This window comes from Sturnira hondurensis, unplaced genomic scaffold, assembly GCF_014824575.4.
Source record: "Sturnira hondurensis isolate 20B ecotype Veracruz unplaced genomic scaffold, ASM1482457v3 Scaffold0025406, whole genome shotgun sequence".
Taxonomy (NCBI): domain Eukaryota; kingdom Metazoa; phylum Chordata; class Mammalia; order Chiroptera; family Phyllostomidae; genus Sturnira; species Sturnira hondurensis.
Window position 1 is genome coordinate 24,867 of NW_028098037.1, and position 27,387 is coordinate 52,253.

At 41.6% G+C, this 27,387-nt stretch overlaps 1 protein-coding gene across 1 annotated transcript; it reads left to right on the plus strand.

The window, feature by feature from the left end:
• Positions 1-27,387, plus strand: RDH10 (retinol dehydrogenase 10). The gene is made up of 6 exons (XM_037039734.1): positions 1-1,056; positions 2,663-2,898; positions 23,088-23,186; positions 24,568-24,713; positions 26,170-26,301; positions 26,401-27,387. Exons 1-6 carry the CDS (start codon positions 768-770, stop codon positions 26,522-26,524), a joined length of 1,026 nt encoding a protein of 341 aa, XP_036895629.1. The 5' UTR covers positions 1-767; the 3' UTR covers positions 26,525-27,387.

Sequence of the window (27,387 nt, forward strand, 5' to 3'; positions counted from 1 at the left end):
GCAGATGCTGCTGCTGGCTCTTCCCGGTCGAGGGTTATATAGCGCGGAGCGTGGAGCCCGCTCAGAGGCGGCCAGGAGCGCTCTGACCTGCGAGTGGCGCTTCGCTGCGGAGCCTGGTGCCCGAGTGACAGCAGCAGGGAGTGCAGGGCAGGGGGACACGAGACTGCGGGGGCAGCTGCCAGCATTTGGGCAGCGCTCGCCTGCGCCGAGCGAGTCGCCCCTTCCCGGCGCTCCCGCTGCCCCGCACCCCACCCTCCCACCCTCTCGCAACTTGGGTCAAGTTGACAACTCCCGCGGTGGCCAGCCGGCCCGTGCAGTCTCCGCCGCGCTCCCCTCCCGCGGGTGAAAAGGAGTCGCTGCGCCGGCTCCGGGAACTCTTGTGCGGCGGCGGCGGCGGCTTGGCCATGAGGGCAGCGCGCGCCGCCTAACTCAAGGCTGTCACCGCCGCAGCGTCGGGACCCGCGGGCCGGGAGGGCGCTCCGGGACCGGCAGGGGGCTGCCCGCAGTAGGCGCGGAGCCCGGGCAGCTACCGCAGGAGGCACAGCCCGGGGCCACCGCGCGGAGCCCCGGCGGTAGTGGCCCCGCGCACTCCAGCCCGGACTCTAGCCCGGCGGGCACCTCAGGGGCGGGCGCGGGACGCAGGCTTCTAGTACCCGTCGCTCTTACACACTCCCCCGGGCGGGGAGCCGGGCTGTCCGGCGCGGGGTGGGCGCGAACCTTGGGCGCGAACGTGGGCGCTGGGCCCGTGCGTTGCCTCGGGCTTCGCGATGAACATCGTCGTGGAGTTCTTCGTGGTCACTTTCAAAGTGCTCTGGGCGTTCGTGCTGGCCGCAGCGCGCTGGCTGGTGCGGCCCAAGGAGAAGAGTGTGGCAGGCCAGGTGTGCCTGATCACCGGCGCCGGCAGCGGCCTGGGCCGCCTGTTTGCCCTGGAGTTTGCCCGTCGTCGGGCGCTGCTGGTGCTCTGGGACATCAACACTCAGAGCAACGAGGAGACCGCGGGCATGGTGCGCCACATCTACCGCGACCTGGAGGCGGCGGACGCCGCAGCGCTGCAAGGTAACTGGGACCTGCGCCCCAGCATTGTTGGGTCAAGCCCCTCCCCGTCCCCGCGCCCACCCGGGAGGGCCCTGGAACCCCACTGTCATGGTCAGCCAGCTCTCGAGAAAGATAACCACTCCCCACACCGACTCGGACTTCTGCGAGTGGATTTTTCTCGATAAAGGAATATGATCTGTATTTTTAAAGGGGAAAGTGTGCCAAACCCTTTTTGTAAGGGAGGTCCTGTCTCTTTGGGGACGACTGTGGGGTTTCCTAAGCTCTCTGAGGACAGGGAAGGCAGAAGGAACTTGTTTTCACAGGTTTGAATCCTAAAGAAATGCCTCCATCGCCTTTGCAACGGGAAACTTATCTGGGAAGTTGTACTTAGAGTCGATGGATGCACGTATATATGTTAATGTGGCTTGAACCTCTTAGACTAGGGGCAGCACTGATTTCACTGTAACTTCAACCGTGAGAAAATAATTACATTGTTTCACCAAAGATAAGTACTTTTAGTTACATACTTTGCCTGATTGAAAGATGCTCTGCCTCTTAAGACAAAGTGCTTGAAGGATTTAAGCCTTTTTGTAAATTTATTCCGTGTTTTTGGTAACCTCAGGAAATCTGCATTTTTGTATATTTATGAATTGGCTTGAATCTGAGACTTTAAAAATAAATCAAAGTGGGAACAATAATCAACCATAAGTACTGGTTCAGGAAATTTGATAATCACTCTTGCTTTTTGACAGAATTCTTTTATTTCCAGGGAAAACATTGGACTTTACAGGGAACATTAACTTGGGCACCACTCCTACCCCACGATGATCATTGCCACCAAAATTACTGGCACTGGCCTTTTAGGTTAGAAAATCAAAGGTCAAAAATGTTACATCTTCAACAATGGTTTGGAGGGCAGAGTAAATAGATTTCTGTGCTCTCTGCCAAAACCTAAGAGATAGTGGTATTTGTTTTCCAGGAAAGAGATTTTGGTTTTTTAATTGAGTTCTTGTGTGCTAAAATGGCATATTTACCTGTGAGTTTGATTCGTGTGATGGTGCTGTGCTGGTTAGAACACATCAGTGTGACCTCCACTTTTCATGAAAAACTTTAGGTTCATTTCTTGGCTTTGAATGAATTCAGATGATTAATTAGAGTTTTAATTTGTGAGCCTTGAGGTGAGTTTTTATTTTGAGGGTGCACCTACTAAAGAGTAAAAGCCACTTCTGGCCACTCCCCCCCCAAATGAGGAGTGTAGTGTGTGTGTTTGGGAGGAGGGGTGTTAACTCTCTGGGTGGAGATCAGTTCTTTCCAGGTGTCTTTAGCTCCAGGAAGCTGATCCCATGAGGTCTGACTTGTATTGGGCTTGTCACAGTTACATGATTTTCCCCTAAGCAAAGTTCTCCAGCAAATTGCTCTAATTCCCCAAGACTTCTAGGGGAGGAAGGCAGCTGTAAATTCAGTCATTGGCAAGCCTCACAGTGTTAGAAATTTGAAGCTCACTGTAGTATTTTTGTTTTGTGTGATCTTTGTCCTACTGATTACCATGTGACTTACGTTTTGCCCCCCCCCACCCCCTGTTGCACCCGCCCCCTGCGCTGCTGCTCGTCTGGACTTCTGAGGACAGCTGGGAATGGTGAGGAAGAAATTCTGCCCCACTGTAACCTGCAGGTTTTTACCTACACCTGTGATGTGGGAAAGAGGGAGAATGTCTACCTGACAGCAGAAAGGGTCCGCAAGGAGGTTGGCGAGGTCTCAGTCCTGGTCAATAATGCCGGTGTGGTCTCTGGGCATCACCTCCTGGAATGTCCTGATGAGCTCATTGAGAGAACCATGATGGTCAATTGCCACGCACACTTCTGGGTAAATATAAACATCCTTATTTTCATTTCTGGGCCCTCCTCAATGAGAAGCTTGGGAAGGAGAGAGACTTCAGTACCAGCCTGAAAGCCACCTGCACATTTCTTCACACAGCTTCCTTCTAAGTCACTATTCCCTGTGGTGAATTACATCGTGCACCAGTTACTATTAAATAGCTGTTTGCTCCCCCCGCCCCAATTCAGTGTGTCTTGCAAGGGTAGAGAACTGAACATTTTGAACTAGTTTGAAAGACTGCCATAAAAATAACAAGAGGAAGCATAAAATCCTGGGTTTGTTTATTTTACTTTCTGTTGAGTTTGTAAAACATTGGTTGTTCCTATGAATTCCTAAAATCGGAGTTTAGGCTTCCAAATTACTGCTCAGCCACATTTTGGGAAGTGCCAAAGAGTCTGAGATCAGCATTTGTGGTCCACTGGGAGCGGTCAGGCCACCCTGGCAAGGCACTTAACATCCATTGACCGTCTCAGGGTCTGTGACCTTGTTCTGTTGGATTACCTCTCAGCTTAGCAGATGCCTCTCTTAGAACAGAAATCACCCTGATAGGACCACAGAATCACTATATAGGGGCAGGAGGACTGTGAGGTCTGGTGGACCAGGAGCTTAAATCATATCAGCTTCTAGATGATGGTTAGAACACGAGAGCTACTATAGAAACTAAGAGTGAGAGGGCGGGGCGGGCTTTCTATTGCTCTGGGGACAAAACTAACCTCAGTTTTTCATCTGAAATGATTCAGTGGTGGTAGGTGTGAAACCTTTCCCTGTAACTGTATGTTGTCAATCCACTTTATGCTTTTCTTACTCTATAATATCTCCCCTTTACTTTTGTAGACAGATAAAATCTGATAAAGAAAGGGTAAGGAAAGAGGGTGGTATGTTTTGTTTTGTTTTTCCATAGGCAGATTAGCCTTCTAATCGAACACAACAAAGAACTGTTTCTCCTAAATAGGTCACAATAAACCTCATTAGTTTTTAGCAAGTGCTTAAAAACTTAATCTGGTTTTAGAAGTACCTATTCAAATGTTGTTCCTTGAACATCAAACCATTTTTCTGATTCTGGAAGAAGTTTGTATGTTTTATTTTCAAACATGAAGTATATTTAATTTATTTCCACACCTGTAAAAATGAACATATAAATGATGTGAACTAATTATGTTTTACAGGAGGAAAGAAATTACCAGATACAGTTTGGGAGAATTTAAGTGTGTTTGTGTGTGCATAGGGGGTATGTGTGTGTGTGTGTGTGTGTTGGGTGCAGTGTGGGTGGGGACTGACTAAAAGTCCTTGCTGCCTCGGGGTCCACAAGAACAGGTGGCAGGTGAAGAAGGGGGCGGGGTCAGACAAGGAAAGGCCAGTACAATGGAACAAATGGGGCAGTACAGCTTATCCAGAATCTTGTGTGTTTATTATTCTGGGCAAAACAATCACCATTTGAAATAAAAGATGTACATAATTTGCAGGTGGACTGAAGTTTTCATATTTGAAGATGATAAGGATGAAGCTGCTATAGAAACCTGAGTTGATTTTAGTCAACTTATTTATCCTTAAACAGATATTCAGCCATCAGTAGGCTAGTTATGAGTCGTTTTAAAGACACCAGGACTGGTCTTTTCTGGTAACATTTGACTGAGGTGATGCCCAGTTTCTGAACCCATTTACCTACACAAAATATGCTAAAGTTTAACTTTCTTGCCTATTTTCTCTGTGTGATTATTTTGTTGAATTGTAAAAAAAATTCAAATGGAATCAGATTATTAAAGAACTCCCATTTGACTCTCAGTTAAATACTTACAGGAGGAAAGCAGCTTCTGATCTCTTATCATTCTATGAAATAAGAGCTAATTTAGAATGTATTAAGCACAGAAAATCCATAGCGTTAGCTTTGAAAATCCACATCAGTTAGTGTACTTGTACCTTAAACATCAGGCTACTTTCTAAGAAAGGAGAAAATTAAATCTGCAATAGCAAAATTATTGAGGAGCTGAATCTATACAGCAAGAAGAAACAAACCACCTTCCCAAAGGCCTTTTGGCTTTGAGATGTTGCTTAACTACACAATTTAGGGAGTTCTTGGAAGCCTTGACAGTAATGACGTCGCTTCATATTAAAATATGGGAGGTTCCTGAATTCTCCAGCTGTTTTTCTCCCAAGCATCTGAAGTTAAGAATTTATTTTCAATATTGAATCAGAAAATTCGTTTTCAAGTTGGAATTTTTAACTTCTTGCCAAGACTTAGAAACCTTTTAAGAAGTTGAGATCTAGTAACTAAAATGTAGAATAAGAATGATTATAATTTTTACAGTAATTTTTTTGGTGGGGGAGATTTACGTGGCCTGAGAGCCACCTGAATTCAGCTTCCTTTCAGCAGTCCTCTTAGGAAAATGTCTGTGGTTAGTTCAGAGATGTGCAGTGTTGGCATGTGCTGTTTCCCTTCCAGAAAAATAACCACTGTGTTTTTCCACTGTATTCAGGTGGGGAAAAGATGCTGCCCCAAACGTTTTAAAAAGTATATCAGCTGAGCAAAGACTTGTTTGGTAATTTGAACAGATCTTCTTGAGCCAGACTCTTAAGTAGCAGTTGTCGTCTGTTTTCATAGAATCAATAGTATGCAGTTCTGACAGAGAGTTAAAGACATGTGCAGTGAAATAGAAAACCATGTGGGTGTCCTGTGGACATCCACCAAAATGCTGTGGATGCTGCTAATTCCAAACCATTCTTCACACTGTTGCCTGAAAGGCCCTCTTCCCCTATTCTATCTACCTTCGAAGGCCTAGCTCAAGTTCTTCCTATAACCTTCCCTCACTACTCCAACGCTTTTCTGGCGTTTTTGCATATTAGAGCTGTGAGGGTCTTTAGAGATCATCTTATCCAACCTCTTGTTTTCCTATGAAGCTGCAGTTGAATGACTTGCCGAAGTCTTTTCTCTTACTGCCATGAAGCTCTTGCAGCCTTTGCTGTCGTTCCCACGCTTTGGTGTATAGTATGTGTTCTTTGGTAGAACTTTTCAGACCTTGTGCTCTGAAACCCTGACATAGATGCAAGCCATCTGAAGGCAGTTTGTTTGTTTGCCCCCACCTGGCACAGATCTCTACTCATAAGTCACTCAATAAATGTTTAATAATAAAGGTGAGGCTTCTTCTTAAACATTTAGAAGATGACCTATTCAGAGAATGCTCACATGAGTCTATCTTCTGAAATTTCAAAAGGTAAGCATTATGCTAGACTAATTTAAGCTGGGTAAGATTGATGAGATTTCAAAGTGGGGCTGGCTCACATTCATTATTGTTTGTATCTCCTTTTGTTTTCCTAAATAAATTTTCTATTCTCCTTGCCCCACCTGTATGCTCATTTTTTATACACTATGTAATACCATGGTGTGTTAAATATGCTCAGTGGTGTGAGCCTAGTAACTTTGAGAAAGCTGGTATGTGTATATGCCAATTTGAATTAAGCTCAAGTTGAATGTCTGGCAACTATTCCTATTTCCCAGTGACTGGGCCTCGAGGAGAAGACTCCCACTCTGACTCTTTACTTGCTTATTGCTATTTCCATGCACATTGGCAGTTTTTACAGTACTTGACATTATTCTGCACAGCCCTCCAGTCTGCTGCGATTCTTCAACCTCCAGTACTCTTCCATCATCAACTCTCCTAGGAACCTTCTCTTGGTTACCAGTTAAGAAGCGATAGATTTGGGGTAGGTTCTAGTCAGCATAATCTGTTGTGCAACGTTCATGGTGAGGACAAGATGATGGAGAATGTACACAATCAATGCACTTTTTTTGCCATAACCACAGAAACCATCTTACGTGGTGAGATGCAAAAGCTTGAAAATATCTCCCTAGTTTTCTTTGAAAAATGGAAAGTTGGCCTCCACACAGGAACTGCAAACCCATGTTTTTCCCAGAACATTAACATGGCTTTGCTTGTTTTTTTTTCTAAGAGAAGTAGAATCTTAGCTTGCTGTTTCTAAAAGGTAAAGTCATTTGGCCTGTCTACGTGAGCAGCACATTGATCCCTGATTAACCAAAAGGGGGAAGCAAAAGCATTTAGCTGCAGGCCTTTTATGTTCTGAAAAAATTTTGCATTGCAAAGGACTAAATCTGTCAAATAGCTAGTCTGTAATTTACTTCTATTGATATGGTAGTCAGACAAGATAATTGGTAGTTAATTAATAGACCACTTAACTTAAAAGGTTTCACAGTTTTAAAATACTAATTACTGAATTTGGCATTTATCTATATCCAAATGTCTAAAGTCTATTTAGTTAAAATCCATCCAGGAAAAGTAAAAGCCCACTAGTAGATCTGAGTAATGTAGCACTTAACAGCATTAGTACCTAATATCTCATGAATGGTTCCTAATCATTAATGTTGAAGATTTTTTGTGATTTACTAGATTTTAATCTCAAATACTATAATTCTGTTCTCTGGTTAGAGAAACCTAGTTTTGTTCACAGCCTCTTAGATTTACATTTTTTATTTATTTTTATTTTTTTAAAGATTTTATTTCTTTATTTATCTTTAGAGGGGAAGGAGAGAGGGAGAGAAACATCAATGTATGGTTGCCTTTTGTGCGTCCCCTGCTGGGAGTTGGCCTGCAGAGAACTGGACTACAACCCAGGCATGTGCCCAGACTGGGAATCGAACCTCGATCCTCTGGTTCGCAGGCCCGTGCTCAATCCACTGAGCTACACCAGCCAGGGCCAGATTTACATTTTTTAAAATTATTTCTAAATTATTCATATAAAATTATATATCCAGTGCTTCCTTCTCCAAATCATGATATTAAGAATTGTTTTAAAAATTGTTAGACTATATATTTTTTATAGAGCATTATTTTCCTGTCTAAGGATAACCCTAAAGACTTGCCATTCAAGGCTTCTTTTATTTTTTTTTAAGATTTTATTTATTTTTAGAGAGAGGGGAGGGAGAAAGAGAAGGAAAGAAATGTCAGTGTGTAAGAGATACACTGATCAGTTTCCTCTTATACACCTCCAAGTGGGGACCTGGCCCATAAGCCAGGCATGTTCCCTGACTGGGAATTGAATGGGCAACATTTCAGTTCACAGGCTGGCACTCAGTCCACTGAGCTACACCAGCCAGGGCCCAAGGTCCCTTTCAAAGTCTATACCAGGGCTGGCTTTTGTTATTAAATAAATAGATGCATAAAAATCAAATGTTTGAGCTTCAGAAATAAAGGCTTTTTATGTCTTAAACTGAACTTTAAATTGACGTAGGGTAAGCCTACTTTGTCTTATTAATTCTTGTGGTCACAGTTAAAAATTGAGTAAAACATCTCTTTAGGTAGTAACTACTTGGGTACCTGAGACTGTGGACCTAACAAAGTCATGTCATAGCCTTCTTGACACAAAATAAGTGCACATGCTTATTGAATTTTATTGTATTTGCTACTTTACATGCTGGGCCCACGTCTACTGCTACTAGAAGTCAGTATCTATGACATGATAAAATGTCACTATACATAACTGGTGTGAGCAAGGAACCATTCTGTAAAAATCTCCCCAACATCTTTGATATATGTTCTCATCTGTGTCTTATTATCTCAATTGTTTAGAAGATATTATTAAGTAACCAGTGTCCTAGGAAACAATAACAGTGCTCCTTAGTCACCACATGCAATGTGTAGCTTGATCTTCCTGCTGAATGTGACCCTGTTGACCATTTCTTTGAAGCTCAGTGCTTTAGCTTCCATGATAAGCCCGGTTTCTCCTGCTTCTCTTCCCATCAGTCCTCTTAGCCTCCCTGCATCCAGAATGTAATGACTCTGCAGCCTTGCATGCTCAGACCTCTTCTCACTGTGCACTTCTAACTGGATAGTTTATTTATTTCAGTGGCTTCAACTGATTTATGTGGCAGTTCCCAAGTTCACACAACTATCTTGCCTGTTCCACGCATTTTCGAATATCAGCAAATCTGAAAACTGAATTATACTGTTTTGTCCCTTACTGTGTCCCCAAGCATGGCCAGTATCAGATGTGGTGACACAAGCAGTACCTTTAATTGTCCCTCCTGCACACATGCATGGGTCACCAAATCCTGGCTGCTCTCTTGCTTCCATGTATTTTGATCCCTCCTTTCCACTCCTGCTTCCACTTTGCTTCTGTCACCTCTTGCCTGGACTCTGGAAAGAGTCTCTTAATATCTTTCCCTGTTTCCAGCCATTCCTCTCCAACCTAGGGTCATAACTTAAGCAGACTTAAGTTAATGAGATGCCTGTTTAAAGGTTATACTGACTGGAACCTACCTTAAACCCTTGCTTGACTATTGTGTTCCCATCATGAAGTACAGGTTCATTCACACTTCAGATTAGACCTCCCAGGGATAATTTCCACCTGCCTTCAAGCTCATCACTTAAATATTCCCTGGTATACCCTCAATTGAGGTCCTGCAGGGTTGGACACCTTGCTATGCCCTGAAGGAGCCCTGGTCATTGACCTATTCTGCCATTTGAGTCCTGTCTTATTGGGAGTCGAAGTTAAATAGTTCAGACAAAATGTAGCCCCATTCCTGGGAAAGAAAAACAAACACAATCATGTTTTCATGTTGAGTGACTAGAATCTTTATATATTAAGGATCGGTCCTTGTAGAATCATCTCAAATTCTTGGTTCAGGGAATACCCTCTTGTTAAATTATGGGCTACTCATCTCAATTCCTGGAAGCAAAGTTGGTATTTATTCTTTTTTCCCTGGCTATTTCTACATCCAAGGCTTTAGCCATTATCTGAGCAGGTAGGAATTAATCTATAGGTCATGTCAAAAGGGAAGCATTCTTTAACCAGTGCTCATGCTAACACTGATTGAGTATCTTTTTCTGAAAGACTCCCTGGATATTGTCCATAGCAGTCCTTCACCACTCACTGTAGGACTGGACCCCTCAGGCCTGGGGAGGAGCTGCAAACCCAATGGCTAAAAGCTCAACTGCCCCCATCCTCAGTTCTCTTCCTTTAACACTGTTTTTACCCTAATCATTCTTCAGGTTTTCCAGTGAACTGACTTTAGCAACTTGACTGTATCCTTTAAAGATGTGGCAATCAGAAAATTTACTTCAAGCAGTTTTAATAATCTCACTTTGGAGTTAGAATACGTTTTTTAAAGTAGGAAACCCCTTTTCATTTAAGTTTTTCTTGAGTTAAGGGATATTAATAGCAGATTCATCTAAAATTTCTATCTTTTGGAAACTACAAGTAAGTCTTTTTCAACTATGATAAGTAGCCAGTTAGCCTCTGTCTAATCCAGATAGCTGTATGGGTAGAGGTTTGTGTGTTTGCTTCTTTTGGAATGCTCGATGAGTGATAAATGCAGAGGTTCATGGCTGTGGTGCAGTTACACCATCTGGACATGAGAGAGTCCATCCCAGCTTGTGCGAAGTCCTCAATACCCAGGATATTTTGGGACCCCCCCCCAAATTGTACTATGCTGAAATTCCACTAGGGGGTGTACTGGCAGGGTGGATTTGTATCTTATTTCCTTCTACACACAGTAATCTTCCCAAGATAAAGGGCCTTTTGTAGCTAATCTTTGGAGTGTGACAAACTTTGATAGTCCTTAGGAAATAGTAAACTCTCCCCTGCCTCCACTGAATGGGTTGAATCCAGTGTTTTAAGCCTATAACTCCAGGGATTGGATAAAAAATGTGTTAAATCTCTCTTGGTTAATTATTGATTTCTTATCTCAAAATTTACTATCATAGTTAGATACTCAAAGAACTAACATCTCCTACAGTTTCCATTAACTGACATGAACACTCCTTTTAAGCTCAGACTCCTTGTAAGCATACCTGGAAAAAAACTCAGAGGATGGAATCTTTCAATTCTTTCTTCGAGAATATATATAGACAGAGCATCAGCATTATGGTCCCCATAATAGGGCAGCCGAGGGGTCCTCCCTGTGTTGTGACCTAACACTTTATTGGACACCACCATTCAGAGTAGAGGTTGTCAGAGCATGGCCTTAGGGTCACATCATGTTGACCCTGACACACTTGGCCAGCCAGTTCCAGTCACCTGGGACTCTGGGTTTGCAGAGGCTTGAGTCATCTCAGTCCTGGAAGGGATGCTTTCAACAGCAGGAATGCTACCATCTTTTACTTGATCTTAATACTGCATGGCCTATTCCTTTTTCCTTTGTCAGTTCTCAAACTCAAGTTCACACCTGTCAGGGACCATTTTCCTAAATGCTCTGAAAGTAAAATTAAGTGAACCAAGGGGGGGAAAATTGAATATCCTCTCATAATGATCATAAAACTTTCAACACTTCAGCAAATGCTGCTAGAATATTTAACAAGTAAGGGCAATTACTGCCGCAACCTTGAGTGCTGTCAAATTAGCCCAACTGACAAGCCACTTACAATGACTTCACATTTGGAAACAAAACATTACTTGGTCTGTGAAACTTTCAAAGATCACACAAAGCCGTGTGAAAGGTGGCAGCCATGTTAACATTGAGAACATGGGCGATTTTTGGTTTGGGAAAACCGGTGTTTCTCATTTGCTGCTTGCATAAAATTTGAATTTCTTGCTTTTCCTTCAAATAGCTTAGTGCTGGGATTTTTTTAATATTAAGATGGTTCACCCTCTCAGTGTGATTCTAACCAATGGGGCTCAAACACTTCCCAAATCAGTGTAACTGGGAAAATATGTGTGGTGTAATGTAAGTACATGGGCGTTTTTAAGATAAGGGAAACTTAAAATTCAAAGCCTGAATTTTTCCACCTGCAAACTGTATTACCCCCAACTGATTTCTCAAGGATTTCTTAAAACAAGGTAGTTCTATAGTCTCTTGGGAAAGAGGAAACAGCAGCTATAAAAAATATTTCTGTATTAACTGTTACTATTTTTACATTTGCTGGGTACTTCTTCATCAAACATTGTAATTTATATTTTAAAACAGTTGCTTTCTGGTCTTAGTAAAAAAAGACTAAAGAAAAGGATTAGAAAGGGTGTCATGGGAAAGTGCTTGGTGTTTCCCAGCACTGGGGGAAAAGGCGAAAAAGGTGACTGAACAACTGCTCAGCAATGTGTTTTTGAGGCTTCCTCTAGTGGTCAGGATGGGTTTTTGCCCGAAGTGTGTGGAGGGCAGGAGGCTGGGAGCCATACCTAGCAAGCGCCAGGCATTGCAGGAACTTGAAAAACAACATAACCAAGAATAGATAGCACTTATAACCAAAATAACCTATAAGTATATGTTTACTGAACCTTGTGTGCATTTACTGTACTTTTATATAGCACTTAAATTTTACAAAGCCCTTTCATACACACCATTCTGAATTTAGTAGAGCTTATCTCCATTTTTATGGAATAAACCAAGATAGGTTATGGGACTTGTCCAAGGTCACCCCTGGGAAACAAAGAAGCAAGGACTCAGACCCTCTTCCTAGGGCTTTAGTTTGGAACCTCTACAAAGTGCAGTAAGTCCTCACTTATGTCAGTCGGGTCTATTACTTTAAGCAAAATGACATGTGACAAAACCACCTTTACCACAGGCTAATTGATATAAACAAGAGCTAATTTCCTAAAGCATCTCATCAGTGTTAATGAAATGATGTCAAATGAAGTGACGTTGTTCAAGGAACTGCTGTATTTCCCTGGGCTACATGTTCAAAGCACCTAAATTTGCCTGTGAGTCACATATGCTTTTGTCCTGTTGTATAATGTAAGAATCCACCTTCAAATATTGATTGTTTTTTATTAGCATGGTTAGTTTAGCAATGGCTAATTAACTCTAGCTTAATATCTCCAGAAAGTTTGCTCCATAAATTAGACAAGCATGTAAACATTGTAGACTAAAGAATGAATACCACATTAAAATTTTATTACCAAATCCCAATTGATTTGTTTTTCTGTGCCTTTCTGTAATTTTCATGGAAAATAGTACAATACACCCATGCTCACCCAGCTTCCTTCCTCCTCTTTCTCCCGTGCGTGTCAACATTGAGATGTGAAAGTGCGTGTCAACATTGAGATGTGAAAAGTAGTGGGTGAAAAAAGCCTCTTGTACAAGGGCTGGCTGAACAGAGCTCTTTACATATTGATACTTGGTACCAAAATGTCAATAACAGTGTGGTTTTAGTTTAGTTTTATTTTTAAGCTTATTATCTCCTGGAAAACGTAAAATCTTTATTCTGTTACATAATAAGCTTACAGGATTGGAATTCCAGATAAGTCCATCAGCTTTGCCTTTGAAAATGCTAATCATGGTTTTCTAAAATTGTTCAGTATTGGCCAGCTGGTGGTATCCAAACTTAATGCCCAAGCATCAGATTTTCAAAGGGGTAATTTTTTCCTAGGTAGGGTTTTCTCATAGGCTTACCAAAGCATGAAAGCTTCAGAAAAGTAAATGTGAAAAATGAAAAAGATAAATCCTGAGGCTAAAAGAGTCTGAATTTCCTGTCCTGAAAGCTAAGCTTTCAAAGCCTTTGTGGATGAGGGGAAATGATTTTGAAGGCTTCTAGGTCTTGTTTTGAAAGCTTGTTCTAATGTGGACAGGGATGTCTGAGTCTTTTCAGACTTGTATGACAGAATACCATAGGTTGGGTGGCTTATAAACAAAAGAAATGTATTTCTCACAGTTCTGGAAGTTTGTCCAAGATCAGGGCTCTGGCAAATTTGGTGTCTGGTGAGGGCCTCACTTCCTGGTTCCTAGACAGCTGTCTTTGCTATAACCTCACGTGGTGGAGGGAGTAAGGGAATTCTGGGTCTTTTACAAAGGCACTAATCCCATTCATGAGGGCTCTGCCCTCTTGACCTAATCACCTCCAAAAGCTCCACCTTCTAATACTATCACCTTGAGAGTTAGGTTGCAACATGAATTTAGAGGGAGACACGAACATTCACAGACCACAGCAGAGGGACCTGCTAACTACTAGAAATGGATCCAAGGCTAATATGCATACAGGCAGTCTGTAAACTCCCAGTCATCCCTCAGAGTTTTGGGGCTTTTGGCTTTGACTTGACCGACCTTCATCTATCTGATAAACATTATTGAGAGAAGAGTGTGGGGAACACACTAACATCCTGGTTTGGGAAACATGAGTAGGATGGAGAGCAGAGAAATCAGTGCCTATTTTGCTGAATTCGTAGGAGAAATTTACTTGAAACCATGTGAGGTTTGGAGTGGACAGATTCTCTGGCTTACACTAGAACTTGATGTTCAGCCTGTGGTCCAGAACAGAAGCATCACCCAGATGGCCACATGTTAGAAAGTAGACTCAGGACCCTCCCTGACCTACTGGGTCAGAATCTGTGTTTGATTCAGGTTCCAGTTGATCTCTTTGCATCAAAGTTGGAGAAAGAACTGTTCTCAAATACTTATTTTCCTTCCCACTTTCTCAATATTCTCCTTCCTCATACCTTTCCCCCCAGCCCCACCCGAGGTAATCAGCCCTTTGGGAATCTTGTAGACTAGGAAAATGGCAGTCCATGTAAATGGACCCCCATTCTCTGGGGTCCACCCTAGTTGGGGGTTAATTCTTTGCTTTGGGTCCAATGGCAGTCCAGTGTCTAAAAGAAAGCATCCAGGTGCTTTCTTGTCACTGTTCCCCTTGGTCACTGTGCCCAGGATGGAGTTTCCAAAACCATAAGCATCAGGCACAGAGTCAAGACCGTGCACTGAATTGCCCCATTCTTCCTGCCCAGGGTCAAATGGCTGTCTGGAAATAGGTTAGAGGGAGGGGACCTCACCAGATTCGAATCCTGCTCCTTCACTCCTGGCCCCTGATGTGTAGTTGGCATTATTGTCCTTCAAAGTGATTTCTTTTTTTTCTTTTCTTCTTTTCTTTCTTTTTTACCTATGAGGATACATTTATTAAAGCTGGAAGATATTTCTTAACAGTGGAGTGGTGGTTTGAAGATGTTGACATATAAGCTAAAAGTGATGGGTGTTTCAGCCCAAATTTAAGTTGTTATTTTTTTAAGCCCAGAATCTTTTCCAAACCTAGAAAAGTGTCATAACAATGCAAGGATTAGAGCTTAGAAAAAAATTGCAAGATGATAAGATGACTTGATTTGCTAATGTGTATGTTCCTTCCAGAGAGGATTCTCTCTTGGAGGCAGTTTTCCCCTTGGGCATTTGGCAACATCTAAAAACAGTCTTGCTTGTCAGTCCTCGGGGCTTGGTACTGGCATCTAGCGGGTAGAGGTCAGGGATGCTGCTAAACATTCTGCAGTGCACAGGACAGCTCCTCCCATGACGAAACTACCCAGCCAAAATGTCACTGGTGCTGGGATTGAGATCTTCTTCTGGAACACTGGTTCTCAAATTTGGCTACGTATTGGAGTCACCTGGGAAATGTTGTCTCTTGATGCCTCATTCTCTCCCTGGTGTAAGTAGCCTGGAATGCAGCTGGGGCCTCAGAAATGAAGTCTCCCTCAGGTAATTCCATGTGTAGCTTAAGTTGAGCACCACTAATTCATAGAAAAGGTGGTTTCTGTAATCCTTAAATTTATTTAACATGCCTAATACAGTAATGGGACTTTATAGACCCTCATACATAATGAGTAGATTTTAAGTTGTGACAATGCATACTCAAGAATAAAGTAAGTTTTCAGTATACTTTTGATGGTATTTTTAAATTTAGGTTAAGATCTTAATTGTTTTAAAAAGGTTCCACAATAAGCAAAGTAGAAAACAGAAGAATCTGAACTGTTTACACGTATGAAACACAAGGGATGATGGAAGGTGATCACGGGGGGCCTTGCCGGGCTGGGCTGTTGGAGGGGTGGGATGGGGAAGGGCCCTGCCGCTGCAGACAGCCCGAGCAGGGGCAAGCCTGTGTGCACGTGTTCCTGCCTCATGGAAGTGGTTACCAGTCACTAGAGCAGAACAAAACCTCTGCCCTTTGGAAGATCTGTCTTTATTACAGTTTCTGAGATGTGATTTGAGCATGGGGCAAAGCAAAGGGATTAATGACAACCTGTTGTTCAGCCAACGATTTGGCTGCAATTTTGTGGGCTATTTTCATTATTCTATAAAGAGTTATTAAATGGGGGGAGGGGCCTGAGCTTGAGGGAGATCCTGGAACACTCCTTTGATCATCTGGAACTCAGCCAGGGGGAGGGTCAGGGAAAACAGCCTTGCAGAAACAGTGCTCAGGATTCATAGTTTCTTTTAGCACACCGAGCTTCCATTGGCTGAAGTCAAACACAGAAAAGCAATGATCGTTTTGCGGATAATTTGTAATTTTTTAATATAGAAAATCATGAATTTGAATTACATTATTTTCAGGCACAGGCATGACAACATATACATGTTTGATGAATAGATATTTTTACTGCTCACCAGATGCCGACGCTAATGGAGTGATACCTCACTGAGTCATTTACGAGAGTCTCATGCGAGTAATGCCTCAGTGTTACAACTTGAATTTTGAATGCATGGCAGGAATTAGAGAAAGAATTGTTGGATATACATCATCATAACATTTTTGAGCTAAGAAACTTGGAGATCTCCTTTTCATGTGACAAATGAGTTAAGTCAAGAGAGGTCAAGTTACAAGGAAGGTTAAGTGATTGGCAGTCAGGACCATGTGGTTTCTGGGGCTCCAAAGGCCAGTGTACTTTCCAAACAGTGTGAGTTTTAAGTCATCTCCTTTTTTAGTGTTTCTCTATGGTGCTGTGTAAAATGTAAGGGAATGTTGGTATCTGAGTTTCTGCCTTGGGGTAGAATCATCTCATGCTTCAGCAGTGGTGAGGCAAGTTAATGAACCACTTTTTTGCTGAATAATTCATGGTGTCATCATCTAGGTGTTGGTTTGAAAAGCTGCGCTCTTTTATTAGCTTCTTGGTTGCAGGGCAGCTCTGGGAGTGGACGTGTGTGTGAGTGTTAAGGATTAACTCCTTCTGCCTGCAAATGTGTAGCTAATCCTGCATCCTCAACACAATCGTAAAAAAAGAACATTAGATAGTACGTGTTCGACGATTATGACGTCTTTTCATGTCCCTCCTCTATAGTTAAAGACAGAATATCTTGTATGAATCTGATGTAGATTTCGATGGACTTTTTGTTAAGACAGAATAGTTGTAGGTGTCAGTATCTTGGGCTCTATTGCACAATTTGTCCCTTTCTGTCTACAAACACATCGACATAGGAAAGAGAAAAAAAGCCAGGATCCAGTTACGTGAATTTCAGAATTTGTGCTGTTGACTATATGTAAAATAATTCAAGTCAGTATATTAGTAGCATAGATAGATTCAGGTTTTACTTCCTAGTTGAAGATAATTTTGCAATGAAAAATTTCAAGTACCATTTTCTATGTCAAAGTGAAATGTTTAAAGTTTGGTGGTCAGTGTATTCATTAAGCAGATAACCTTTAAATCTACAGCATGAAGACTATACACTTAACCACAGGTTCCTTTCCCAGGTTAGGTTGGAGGTATGTTGTCATTGTAAGTGTCTGAACATGCTAATGGTTTATCCTGGTAACCTTTGTAACACAGTTCACTACATTTCCAGTGCCTTCAATAGTTGGTACTGTTGAATCATAGTTCTCCAGGAGCGGGATCTGAGTTTTCAGCAAAGAGTGCCACCAGATGTCATTTTAGCCTTGTAAATAAGCAGTATGGTCCTTTGTGATTCTGACAAAAATAAGTTACTTTGGTAGCAGCACAGACAGAAGCAGCAGCGCACTCCAGGGAGCGATGTTGAACCTCTTGGAGGGGTGGGCACCCTAAGGATGTCCAGTTGGATGTTCTTTATTCAGTGGAGTCTTGATTGTATAATTTTAATTGTATATATTGCTGTTATTTGGAAATTCTAAAAACCTTTAAACATCAGAAAACTATACCATATAACTGCTGATGGTATTAAAATGTCCCCATCATAATATAATTTGTGGGTCTCTTTAGAATGTCTGCTCTGTTTCTTGGATGTTCAAATGAGAGATAAACACTACAAAACAATTATTTTAAAATATGCCTTTTCTTGAATTGACCACAGGACAGTTGTAAAAATGCACAAATGCACAAAAATACAGTATGAGGCTTTTTCCTGCTGTGAGAAACTAACTTCACTTTCCTCTTCATACCCATTAACTTGGACTTGCCAGTAGATATGGAGAATACATTCTGGGCGTCTTACCTGCACCTTTAAAATGTCATCATCAATCTCGCACTTTCAAAAGTCAGACTTTGCCGGATACCACATTTCTTCACATTCTCTCTTGTTTAACTTTTGGCTAATTTGTCCTGACATTGCAGCCGCAGGCTCTGCGCTTCAGTCTGTCGTTAGAGCACCAGGAACAATGTGGACAGCTGGGGCTGTTGGAAGTTAATTTGGTGTAAACTCAACATTATTCAAAGATTTCTCGAGATACGACATGTCATGTCTATATCCAGTCACACTTCTGTTCAAGAAGTTCTTGTTTATATTATAAATATGACCTTTACCATTATTTTTCAAAGTGCCTTGTTGTAAGTGCCTGGTGCTTTGAAGAGGACCCCTGAGGAGCTGTAGCGATCCTAGACTTGTTAACTGTGTTCCATAGGAATGTCAGTGTCCATGTGAGGGTCCCTTTTCCTTCTGTTTTCTTTTAAGTCCCATAGCATCCCTGTCAGCTGGTGGCAGACTGTGGTATTGGAGTCTTGTGATAACAGTTCATCAAAGTTGTAGCTCCACAACTTTTTAGCCAGGGGCCATTATTAAGAGTTTTCAAGGTAAGATAACCCCTAGGTCTATTTCAACTCTAAATTCTTTCACTGAACAGACAAATTAGTGTATACTGGTTACTGACTGAAACCAAGATCGTCAATCCTATTTTCCTGATGAGGAACTGGATATCCTCTTCGGTTTCTTAGACATTTGAGTAAGAGAACATAGTGGTGGAGTGTAATTCTCTAACTTAGGTTAAGCATCTAGCCAACCTTGCCAGCCACCATTGGCACCAACCAATTCTGTACTTCCTTTAGGGGTCCCTTTATCAGGTGCTAGCTCCTAGCTCCCGGTCCGTATAACCCATCCCTACGGAGGAGAAATCAGAGCACTCTGGTGTTCAGTGAGTTGTCTGAGCCACGCCACTCAGACTCTCCAATGGTGGCACAGCCATGAATTTACACTTAAGCTGTTTGGGTGTGCACTTCAGATCTGCCCTTTACGTTCTGCTAAAGACTCTTTGAGACAAAGTGAAAGATCGAGAGCCTTAGCTTGAACTGACTGGTGTCATGGCAACTAGCACTTCACCTTTCGCTGGTCCCCATCTCATACATTAATAATTCATTATGAAGTGCCAGATTTCTGTGTGCTGTCAGACTGTGTCAAGGACAGAATATGCTGTGCTATCTCAGATGTCATCTACCAGACTGTTGAGGGCAAGAGTAATTAGAAAAGAAAACTAGTCAGGTTACTTGAGAAAATTCCTGAAAGTGTGATGCTTTCTAGCCACTCATAGCATTTTTCTTGTAAAGAAAGGGATAGAATTCGTGTTGATCAAAGTTTATTTGGTAATGTGCTCCAGACGTAAGGCAGGAGTTTGGTTGTGGAAATAATGCATGAGCAGTAATTGCTGGCCTCCATTCAGGCAGCAAAGAAAATGATTAACAGCCTTAGTGCTCAGTCACATGGATCAGGCTCCAGGGCGCACCCTGAAAACTCAGGTTTAAAAAGAAACTTGAGTGATCCCTATGTGAATGCTCTTGTCCTGGGCAGACAGTAGGAGCTGAGTGCTTGACACCAGCTTTGAAAGACAATCAGTCTGTGTTCTGAGGCCGACTTTGGCCTTGGGTGCTTACTTCACTTCTCACTTTCCTCAGCCCCTGGTTTTCTCCAACATTGTTTGTAGTTGTCACAGTAATTGTAGTATTAGACCTGTAATTGGTAAGTCTTTCTGAACGGAGAATATAGGCCTTTGTCTTGGAATGAGAAAATACAGTGACACATTGGATTTAACTCATACAGGCCAGATCTGTCTCTGATCAGGCAAGAAATAACATATTTTAAACAAAACATTGATCTGACACTACTTTTTTCTAAACTAACCCCTTCCTCTGAAAAGAAACCTTCAGATTAAAACAGACCTATGTTACACTTTACTAGCTACTTAAAATGAAGCATATTTCCCTGAAAAATATGTTTACATCCCACAGTTGCAAAAGGTTTATCACTTAGCCCTGTTTGGATCCTTTTGTTTCTCTTTTTCTTTGTCCTCTACATACAAAACCAAGAGCTTAAATGTCCCTCCAAACTGCTTTGGCAAGGGTGCAAGAGGAAAAAACCCAAATGACATTTTGTATTGAATATGAAGTCATAAGACTCTGCTTTAGTGAGGGATAAACTAGAACTGCTTTATATTTGATGTTCTGATTTAACACAGTTAAGTGCTGCTGAGTATAAATTCCGCATAGAGACTGGAAGGGGACCCGATGTCATTTTCCCATTACTGGTCAGATCAGAATACAGAACCTGCATGTAGTAGATGTTCAAGAAACGCTTGTTGAATAAATAAGTTAACCCTACCAGACTAATTTCAGGGGAGAAGACATTCATCAGTTTCAGAAACTTGGCAACAAATTAAAGTTTAACAACTGTTAGGGATATGTTAATCTTGTATCAGCTACTTCTATATGGTGCTGGGACCGGGATTAGTTGTTTAGAAGTTGGTAGCAACACCGTGGCACATGAATATGGGGAGTCACTAGAGCCAGCCCACTCAGAGCCATGATTCTGGGCAGCGCCAGCCACCAGCCCGAGTTAGAGAGGACACCGCCATGTGATGGTCACAGTGAGGGCACCAAGTAGCATGTTATTATTGGTGTTTTATACTGTGTATAATTTCTTGAGCTGTAACACTGAGTTCTTATACTTAAGAACTTAAAAATATGGCCCTTCTAAATCTATACTCATCTTTCAAAACTAAGCAAACTTTTAATACTTAAAAATGATTTCTGAATAACATCAAGAATAAATTTTATACTTTTTAAGTAATCTGGAGACAATCATAACTAGATACTTAAAAGAACACTTACAGACTTGATTACTTAAGATTTTCTAGTTTAGATTGGAATCCGTAAGCTGCTTTGCGATGCTACCCTATTGCAGTTCTGTGATATAATGGCCATATGTAAGCTATAGAGCCTACAGGTGAACCTGTAATGACCACAAGTACGACAGCTTGCCTTTTTTTGACTACCAGGTAGGCCAAATTCATAATTACGACCTTGACCGTTCCCACTTACTACTACAAAGGAGTAAAATCAGGTTGAAACATGTATCTCTCATTCGTGCAGCACTGTGGCGGGTCTGTGAGGAATGTGAGGAGTCAGATCACTTTTTTCCACAGTCCAGTCACAGCGTAGTAATTTTCCCTTAATAGTTGAAGGAGACTGTATCTTCCAGCCCAGTCAGAGCAACCAGACATATGAAAACAATTAAAATCAAACTATCATAAAACATGTTATGGTTAATAGTACCAAGTATAAATCTTAAATAATGGACAAAGTCAAGGTGAGTAGAATAATATTAGATAAAGACTTAATACCCTGACTATTTTTGATAGAGAAATATTGGGAAACTCCAGTGACAAGAGCACTTTCAGGCATAAGAGGTTGTGTAAATCTGTGATGAATATTATACTTTGAATTACATAGGAGGGCATTCGGGATAGATTGTCAGAGTAGAGAAGAGGTCACAGGTAAAAACAGGTGAGAATAAGCATGACATAGGTGACAACAGCAAGGAGGCCCAGACAAATGGGGTCTAAGTTGGGGAGCAAGGGGTGTTAGATGCTGGTCAGGAGTCAGATTAGGGAGGACCTTAGGATGTGTCACCAAGATTCACTTGGTAATTGTATGTGTCATGTATTGGAACATGGAAAAACTTCAGATTAATGGAATGACTTTTTGATCTTGAACATACAAAAATTATAACAAATGAAGTTGGTCCGAAGGTTGTGGGTTATTGTTAAGGTGATTAACAAAAATTATAACAGATGAGATGTTTTTGCAAAAATTCAGTGACCCATTAACCAGGAAACTCTCTGAGAAGGGAGTGCAGCTCTTCTTAAAGTCCATTGTATAGCGTTTGAGTTTTTTAACTTCATAAATCATGGGAAGCTGTGTTGGCAATGGACTATAACTCAACAGTAGACAGATTGCTCTTTGCTGCTTTCTTTTAAGAAGCAGGTTATAAAACTGTTGGGAGCCTGGTAGAGTAGTTCATAGATCATCTTAAGCAATTTGAAGTAATTTAAAAAAAAATACAGCCTTGTATCTTGAAGGCAACAGAGCTAGAGGGAGAAGAGAATTTGGTGAGTGAGAAATCCATGCTGCTTGAGTCCACTGTCCTGGAATTTGTCCACGAGCTCTGCTACACTGAGTGGCCAGTCGCCCGCCTCTGTGGGAAGGTCACTCCCCAGCGTAGGGTGTGGTCATTCAGAAGTTTTTATCAATGCAGAGTTAGCATTATGACACAGTTTTCATTAAAATGATTCTGTACTTTTACCCAATTTTTTTACTATACTAGAATATCTTCTGTTAGTGCACTTTGGCAGTAAAGCTCTATGTGCTAGAATATGATGCTGGGACATCCCTTCATTCATGGATTTATCACTATTTTGACATAACTATTAGGAAAACATTAATATAAGACTCTGTTTGTGGGGAGGCTGGAGGTTCCTCACAGACCACAAGATAGCTACAGTCAAGTCATGAGCATGAAAAGATCTCTGACTGGGATCGTTTAGGTTAACAGATAGCTATTGCTTGAAAGGTGATAAAGAGCCTTATACTAATGGTTTTCTTTTCATCTGGACATTGTCCCCAAAACGCCTTCTGTTACAGTCTCGTTGGTCACGGCTGATAATAGGCCTGCCGTGCCAATGACGGGTGCAAGTTTAACCAGACACTTAAAGGATCTTCTGGTTTTGATAAATATAAAATTTTGTTCTGTGATGTTGGGTTGGGTTTTAGATGAAACTGTTTTTTTAAGGTTTTATTTATTCATTTCTAAAAAGGAGGAAGAAAGAAAGGGAGAGAAATATAGATTAGTTGCCTCTCACCTGCCCCCAAATGGGGGTCTGGCCTAGAACCAAGGATTGTACCCTGATCAGGACTCAAACTAGCAACCTTTGGGTTCATAGGCCAGTGCTCAACCCACCAAGCCACACCAGCTAGGGCTTGATGAAACTCTTAATGTCAGTTCTGAAGCCTGAACCTCACTTTTCTTTCAGACCACAAAGGCTTTTCTTCCTACCATGCTGGAGATTAATCACGGTCATATTGTGACGGTTGCGAGTTCCTTGGGATTGTTCAGTACTGCTGGAGTTGAGGTTTGTCAGACACAAAACATTTCCTTCATTCAGTTGCTGTATCTCCTGACACCCCCAAAGCCTAAGAAGAGTAGCTGCTGCTGGGATGTTCCTGAAAGCCTTCTGCCCGGGTGCCCCAGGGCCATCTAGTGTGACCTGATAGCGGCAGGGGGAGAAGGTGCTGCACGAGTCCCCAGTGTGCCCCATTCCCACTAGCAGTGTTGACTGGTGGTGATGGGAAGACAGGGTCAAGAACAAAGCCGTGGAGAGCCATAGCAGTGTCACAGAGAGCAGATAAATGAGGCTAAAGGTTGACCTTCTGTTGTTTTTTTTTTTAAGATTTTATTTATTTTATTTTTAGACAGAGGGAAAGGGATAGAGAAAGGGAGAGAAACATCAATGTGTGGTTGCCTCTCACACGCCCTCTACTGGGGACCTGGCCCACAACCCAGGCATGTGCCCTGACTGGGAATCAAACCTGGAACCCTTTGGTTCACAGACCGGAGATCAATCCACTGAGCCACACCAGCCAGGGCTGGCCTTCTGTTTTGGTCAACTTACCAAAAGTGAGCTATCTCATGTCAGCTCATCAGGTGGGATGGTTGTGGCAGATGTGAGGGGGCCTGCACTGTAAGTTTGTGGAACTGGCCCCAGTCAAACCCTGCTCTTCACTGTATTCAAATTATAAAGCATGTGTATGTGTGTTATTCCGTGCTGTTTGTCCTGTGGGTGGCTGTAGCATTAACACTGAAAGCATCACCCCATACAAATACATAAAAGGAAAACAAGTATACAAAAGGACACAGAATAGAGAGCTTCTACATTATGTAGTCATTGCTAAATTTAAAGTTGGGTAATGGAGAACTTTGTTATTCTATGTTTCTTTAGGTTAAGTTCTAGTTTAAGTTCAAGAAGTAAAGTTATTTTCATTTGTCCTTCATCCTAAAAAGAAAATCAGATCATACCAATGTATAACCTAAGCTAGACTGGCCTTTGTTCTCCTAGCATTAATTTAAACAAACTGTTTTTCAGTTTCCTTTGCTGAACAAGAGGCCATTTGTAAATTTTCCGGACACTTCAAAGTGAACCTCTCCATTTTTAACTCCAGCTCATTGGCTTTCGTAGAGTCCTTTGTGGTGACTTCCCCAAAGTAATATGATACGTCGTCGATGTGGCAAAAGTGTTCATCTGTTTTTGCTGTTGCTTTGAAAATATTATTTCTGCACTGAACCACATCAGATATCTGTCTTTTAAAACAGCTTTCCTTTTCTTTGCTTAGTCACCTGTTACCTTTTGTAGTAAACATGTAACTAGAGTAATAGGCCAGGGAGGAAGCCTGGGTTTGGTCTGGTATCTGTGCATGTACTTAGCACATTCCCCTCCTCTCTCTCTCTTAACTCAGGATTACTGTGCCAGTAAATTTGGAGTCGTGGGTTTCCATGAATCCCTGAGCCATGAGTTAAAGGCTGCTGAAAAAGATGGAATTAAAACAACGTTGGTTTGCCCTTACCTGGTAGACACAGGCATGTTCAGAGGCTGCCGGATCAGGTTGGTGAGAACATACATTATTACTGATAAAAAGCTGTTTTAAAAATTTCCTTTCCATATTGGGAGAATATGTGAAATTGGATCCTCAAACATAGTCAGCTTTGCACTTTGACTGTTATTTGACAGTCGTCCCGTAGTTTTCCTTGGTCAAAGGCTTTGTAAAATTGAGGTAGGAAAGATTAACAAGCGAGGGTCTGGCGCCACACTGGTATCACCTTGCAGAAGTCAGTCTAGAAGCATCAGACATGACATGGCTTCCCTACGTCTTCGAGAAGAAAACATGGATACCCAGGGTTTCCTTAGGAGCCACTTCTTTAGAAGGTATTTTGTTTCTTTAATACTAGTGTTGGGATGTCAGTGTCACAGAAGAGTTACACTCTAAATTTGGGAGCTTCCTTTCTACAAAGGGTGTATGTAGCTAGATTCACTCTGACAGAATGAGAAGGAACAATTCAGTTTACTAGACATGAAGTAAAATACCCACCCACTTTGAAAGGAGGCATATGGGAATATAAATGTCAAATCACATCTGACTTGAGCTAAGCAAAATAAACAACACCATGAATCATTAAGAAGGTACTTGTGAAGACATGCTTACTTTAAGGTCTTTGCTTGGATGAATTTGAAAGGCAAAGGAAGATAACCAAACCAATTCCCCGTTGGTCACCTCCTGAACCTGACCAAGCAATGAAATAGGTGGAAGGGGATTTGAGTCATTGAATTCTCAGCCCGACTCCTTTCCTGTGTGTGTGTGTATGTGTGTGTGTGTGTGTGTGTGGTTTTTCCCTCTTATGTATTGGGAATCAGTTGCTGGGGTCTGAGGAGCTCTGTTTCCTATTTAGCATTACAGCCAGTGTCCAAAGCCATAGTGGGACAAAGAAGAATAAAAGGTATAAATTATATATCAGGCTATTGCAACATGTAACGTATTGAATTCAACTGAAGGTACATGTCTCAATGCACTTCACATCAGAGCCCTAGAGAAAATACCTTGGCTTCTCCCTGTTCTGGCATCCGGTAAAGTATGTAGCTGACTTTTACTTCCCTCAGAAAGGCTATGCCAGTGTTTGCACACCATTATTTGAACCACACTGAATACTAAAAGTTTGGCATCTTGGTTGGGTTTAGTGTTTGTTATGCCAAACACCCTTTCCTTTTATGTTGGAAGAAAAAAAATAGAAAAGTCAGTTGAAATACCTTTTGAGGCATTTTTAAAACTTGACTCCTTGCAGAAAAGCAGACCAGTTTTGCCTTTTTTCTTTAACTTGTTTTCTGGGCTATGCCCATTCACAGTAGGAAAATTTAGAAAATACAGAAAAGCACAGTGAAGTAAACAAAGTGGACCTAAAACCTTTGTCACTCAAGTAACATCACTGTTAATGTTCCAGTATGTGTTTTCAGTCTTGCCTAGTTTGTGTTCATTCTTAATTGCATTTTTTAATTATGTAACTTCCAGGAAAGAAATTGAGCCTTTTCTGCCCCCTCTGAAGCCCGATTACTGTGTACAGCAAGCCATGAGGGCCATCCTCACCGACCAGCCCATGATCTGCACCCCGCGCCTCATGTACATCGTGACTTTCATGAAGAGGTAACTGAGGGATCCCTCTTGGGTCCAGTCTTTCCATATCTGCCCCCATAATGTAACTAACATTTCACATTTGCTAACAACTGTTGCTTTCCTTTCCAGCATCCTCCCTTTTGAAGCAGTTGTGTGCATGTATCGGTTCCTAGGAGCGGACAAGTGTATGTACCCTTTTATTGCTCAAAGAAAACAAGCCACAAACAATAATGAAGCAAAAAATGGAATCTAAGAATCTTTTTTGTATGGAACATCATTTCTCTCAGAAGACGATCAGGATGTTTCAGTTCAGTGCACATCAGCATTACTGACATTCTCTGGATTCTAAATCTGTGTTGACTTTTTTAAATCAACTTTTTTAAATAAAAAAATAAAATAAAGTGTAAATTAACCAACTAGAGTACTTGGAAAACGTGATCAGCAAAAGTGAGGTCAAGTTGTTGCCAGCGGGGTCCTTTTTAGGCAGAACCCTAAAATCAGTCTTTTCTTTCAGACAAGCACTGTGTGCTGTCTCCGGGCAACCATTATTATTATTATTATTATTTTTTTTTTGATGAGCAGAAAGCCTGGAGATGATAACTACAGTGTGTTTCACATGTGCGGCTTTTCTTAGTTCCCATAGAGTTTATTAATTCTTGTCATTAAACTCTAGCCAGTTGACACCCTTGCAACTTCAAGGACTGATAGTGCTGTGTTTTTTCATGTTTTCTGTTTCAGTTTTGCAAAGTCTCTGTGGCTCTTTCTTGATGTTTGTGTGTATAGCTCTTTTGAAATGGAATTTTGAAATCTCCATCAGTTTGAATTAAATGATGTTTGATTGTTAGAGTAAGATGATCAGGTCTCTTTCTTATTAAAGTCATAATGACTAAGGTGTTAGCCAAATATTTAAAATTTGCCTCTGAATCCTTCCTTAAGTATCGGTTATTCTGGAGACCTAGTTATCCAAAACAAGATCATGCATTTTCTACCTATGAATTTTGCTGTGTACAGAAAGTGCCCTTTCCTTGGGAAATTACTGTTTGGTTTCTTTGGGTGGACTTTTATCTAGGATACATAGCAGCTCTGCAAAGAAAGCATTTCTAAAAATGGGAACTT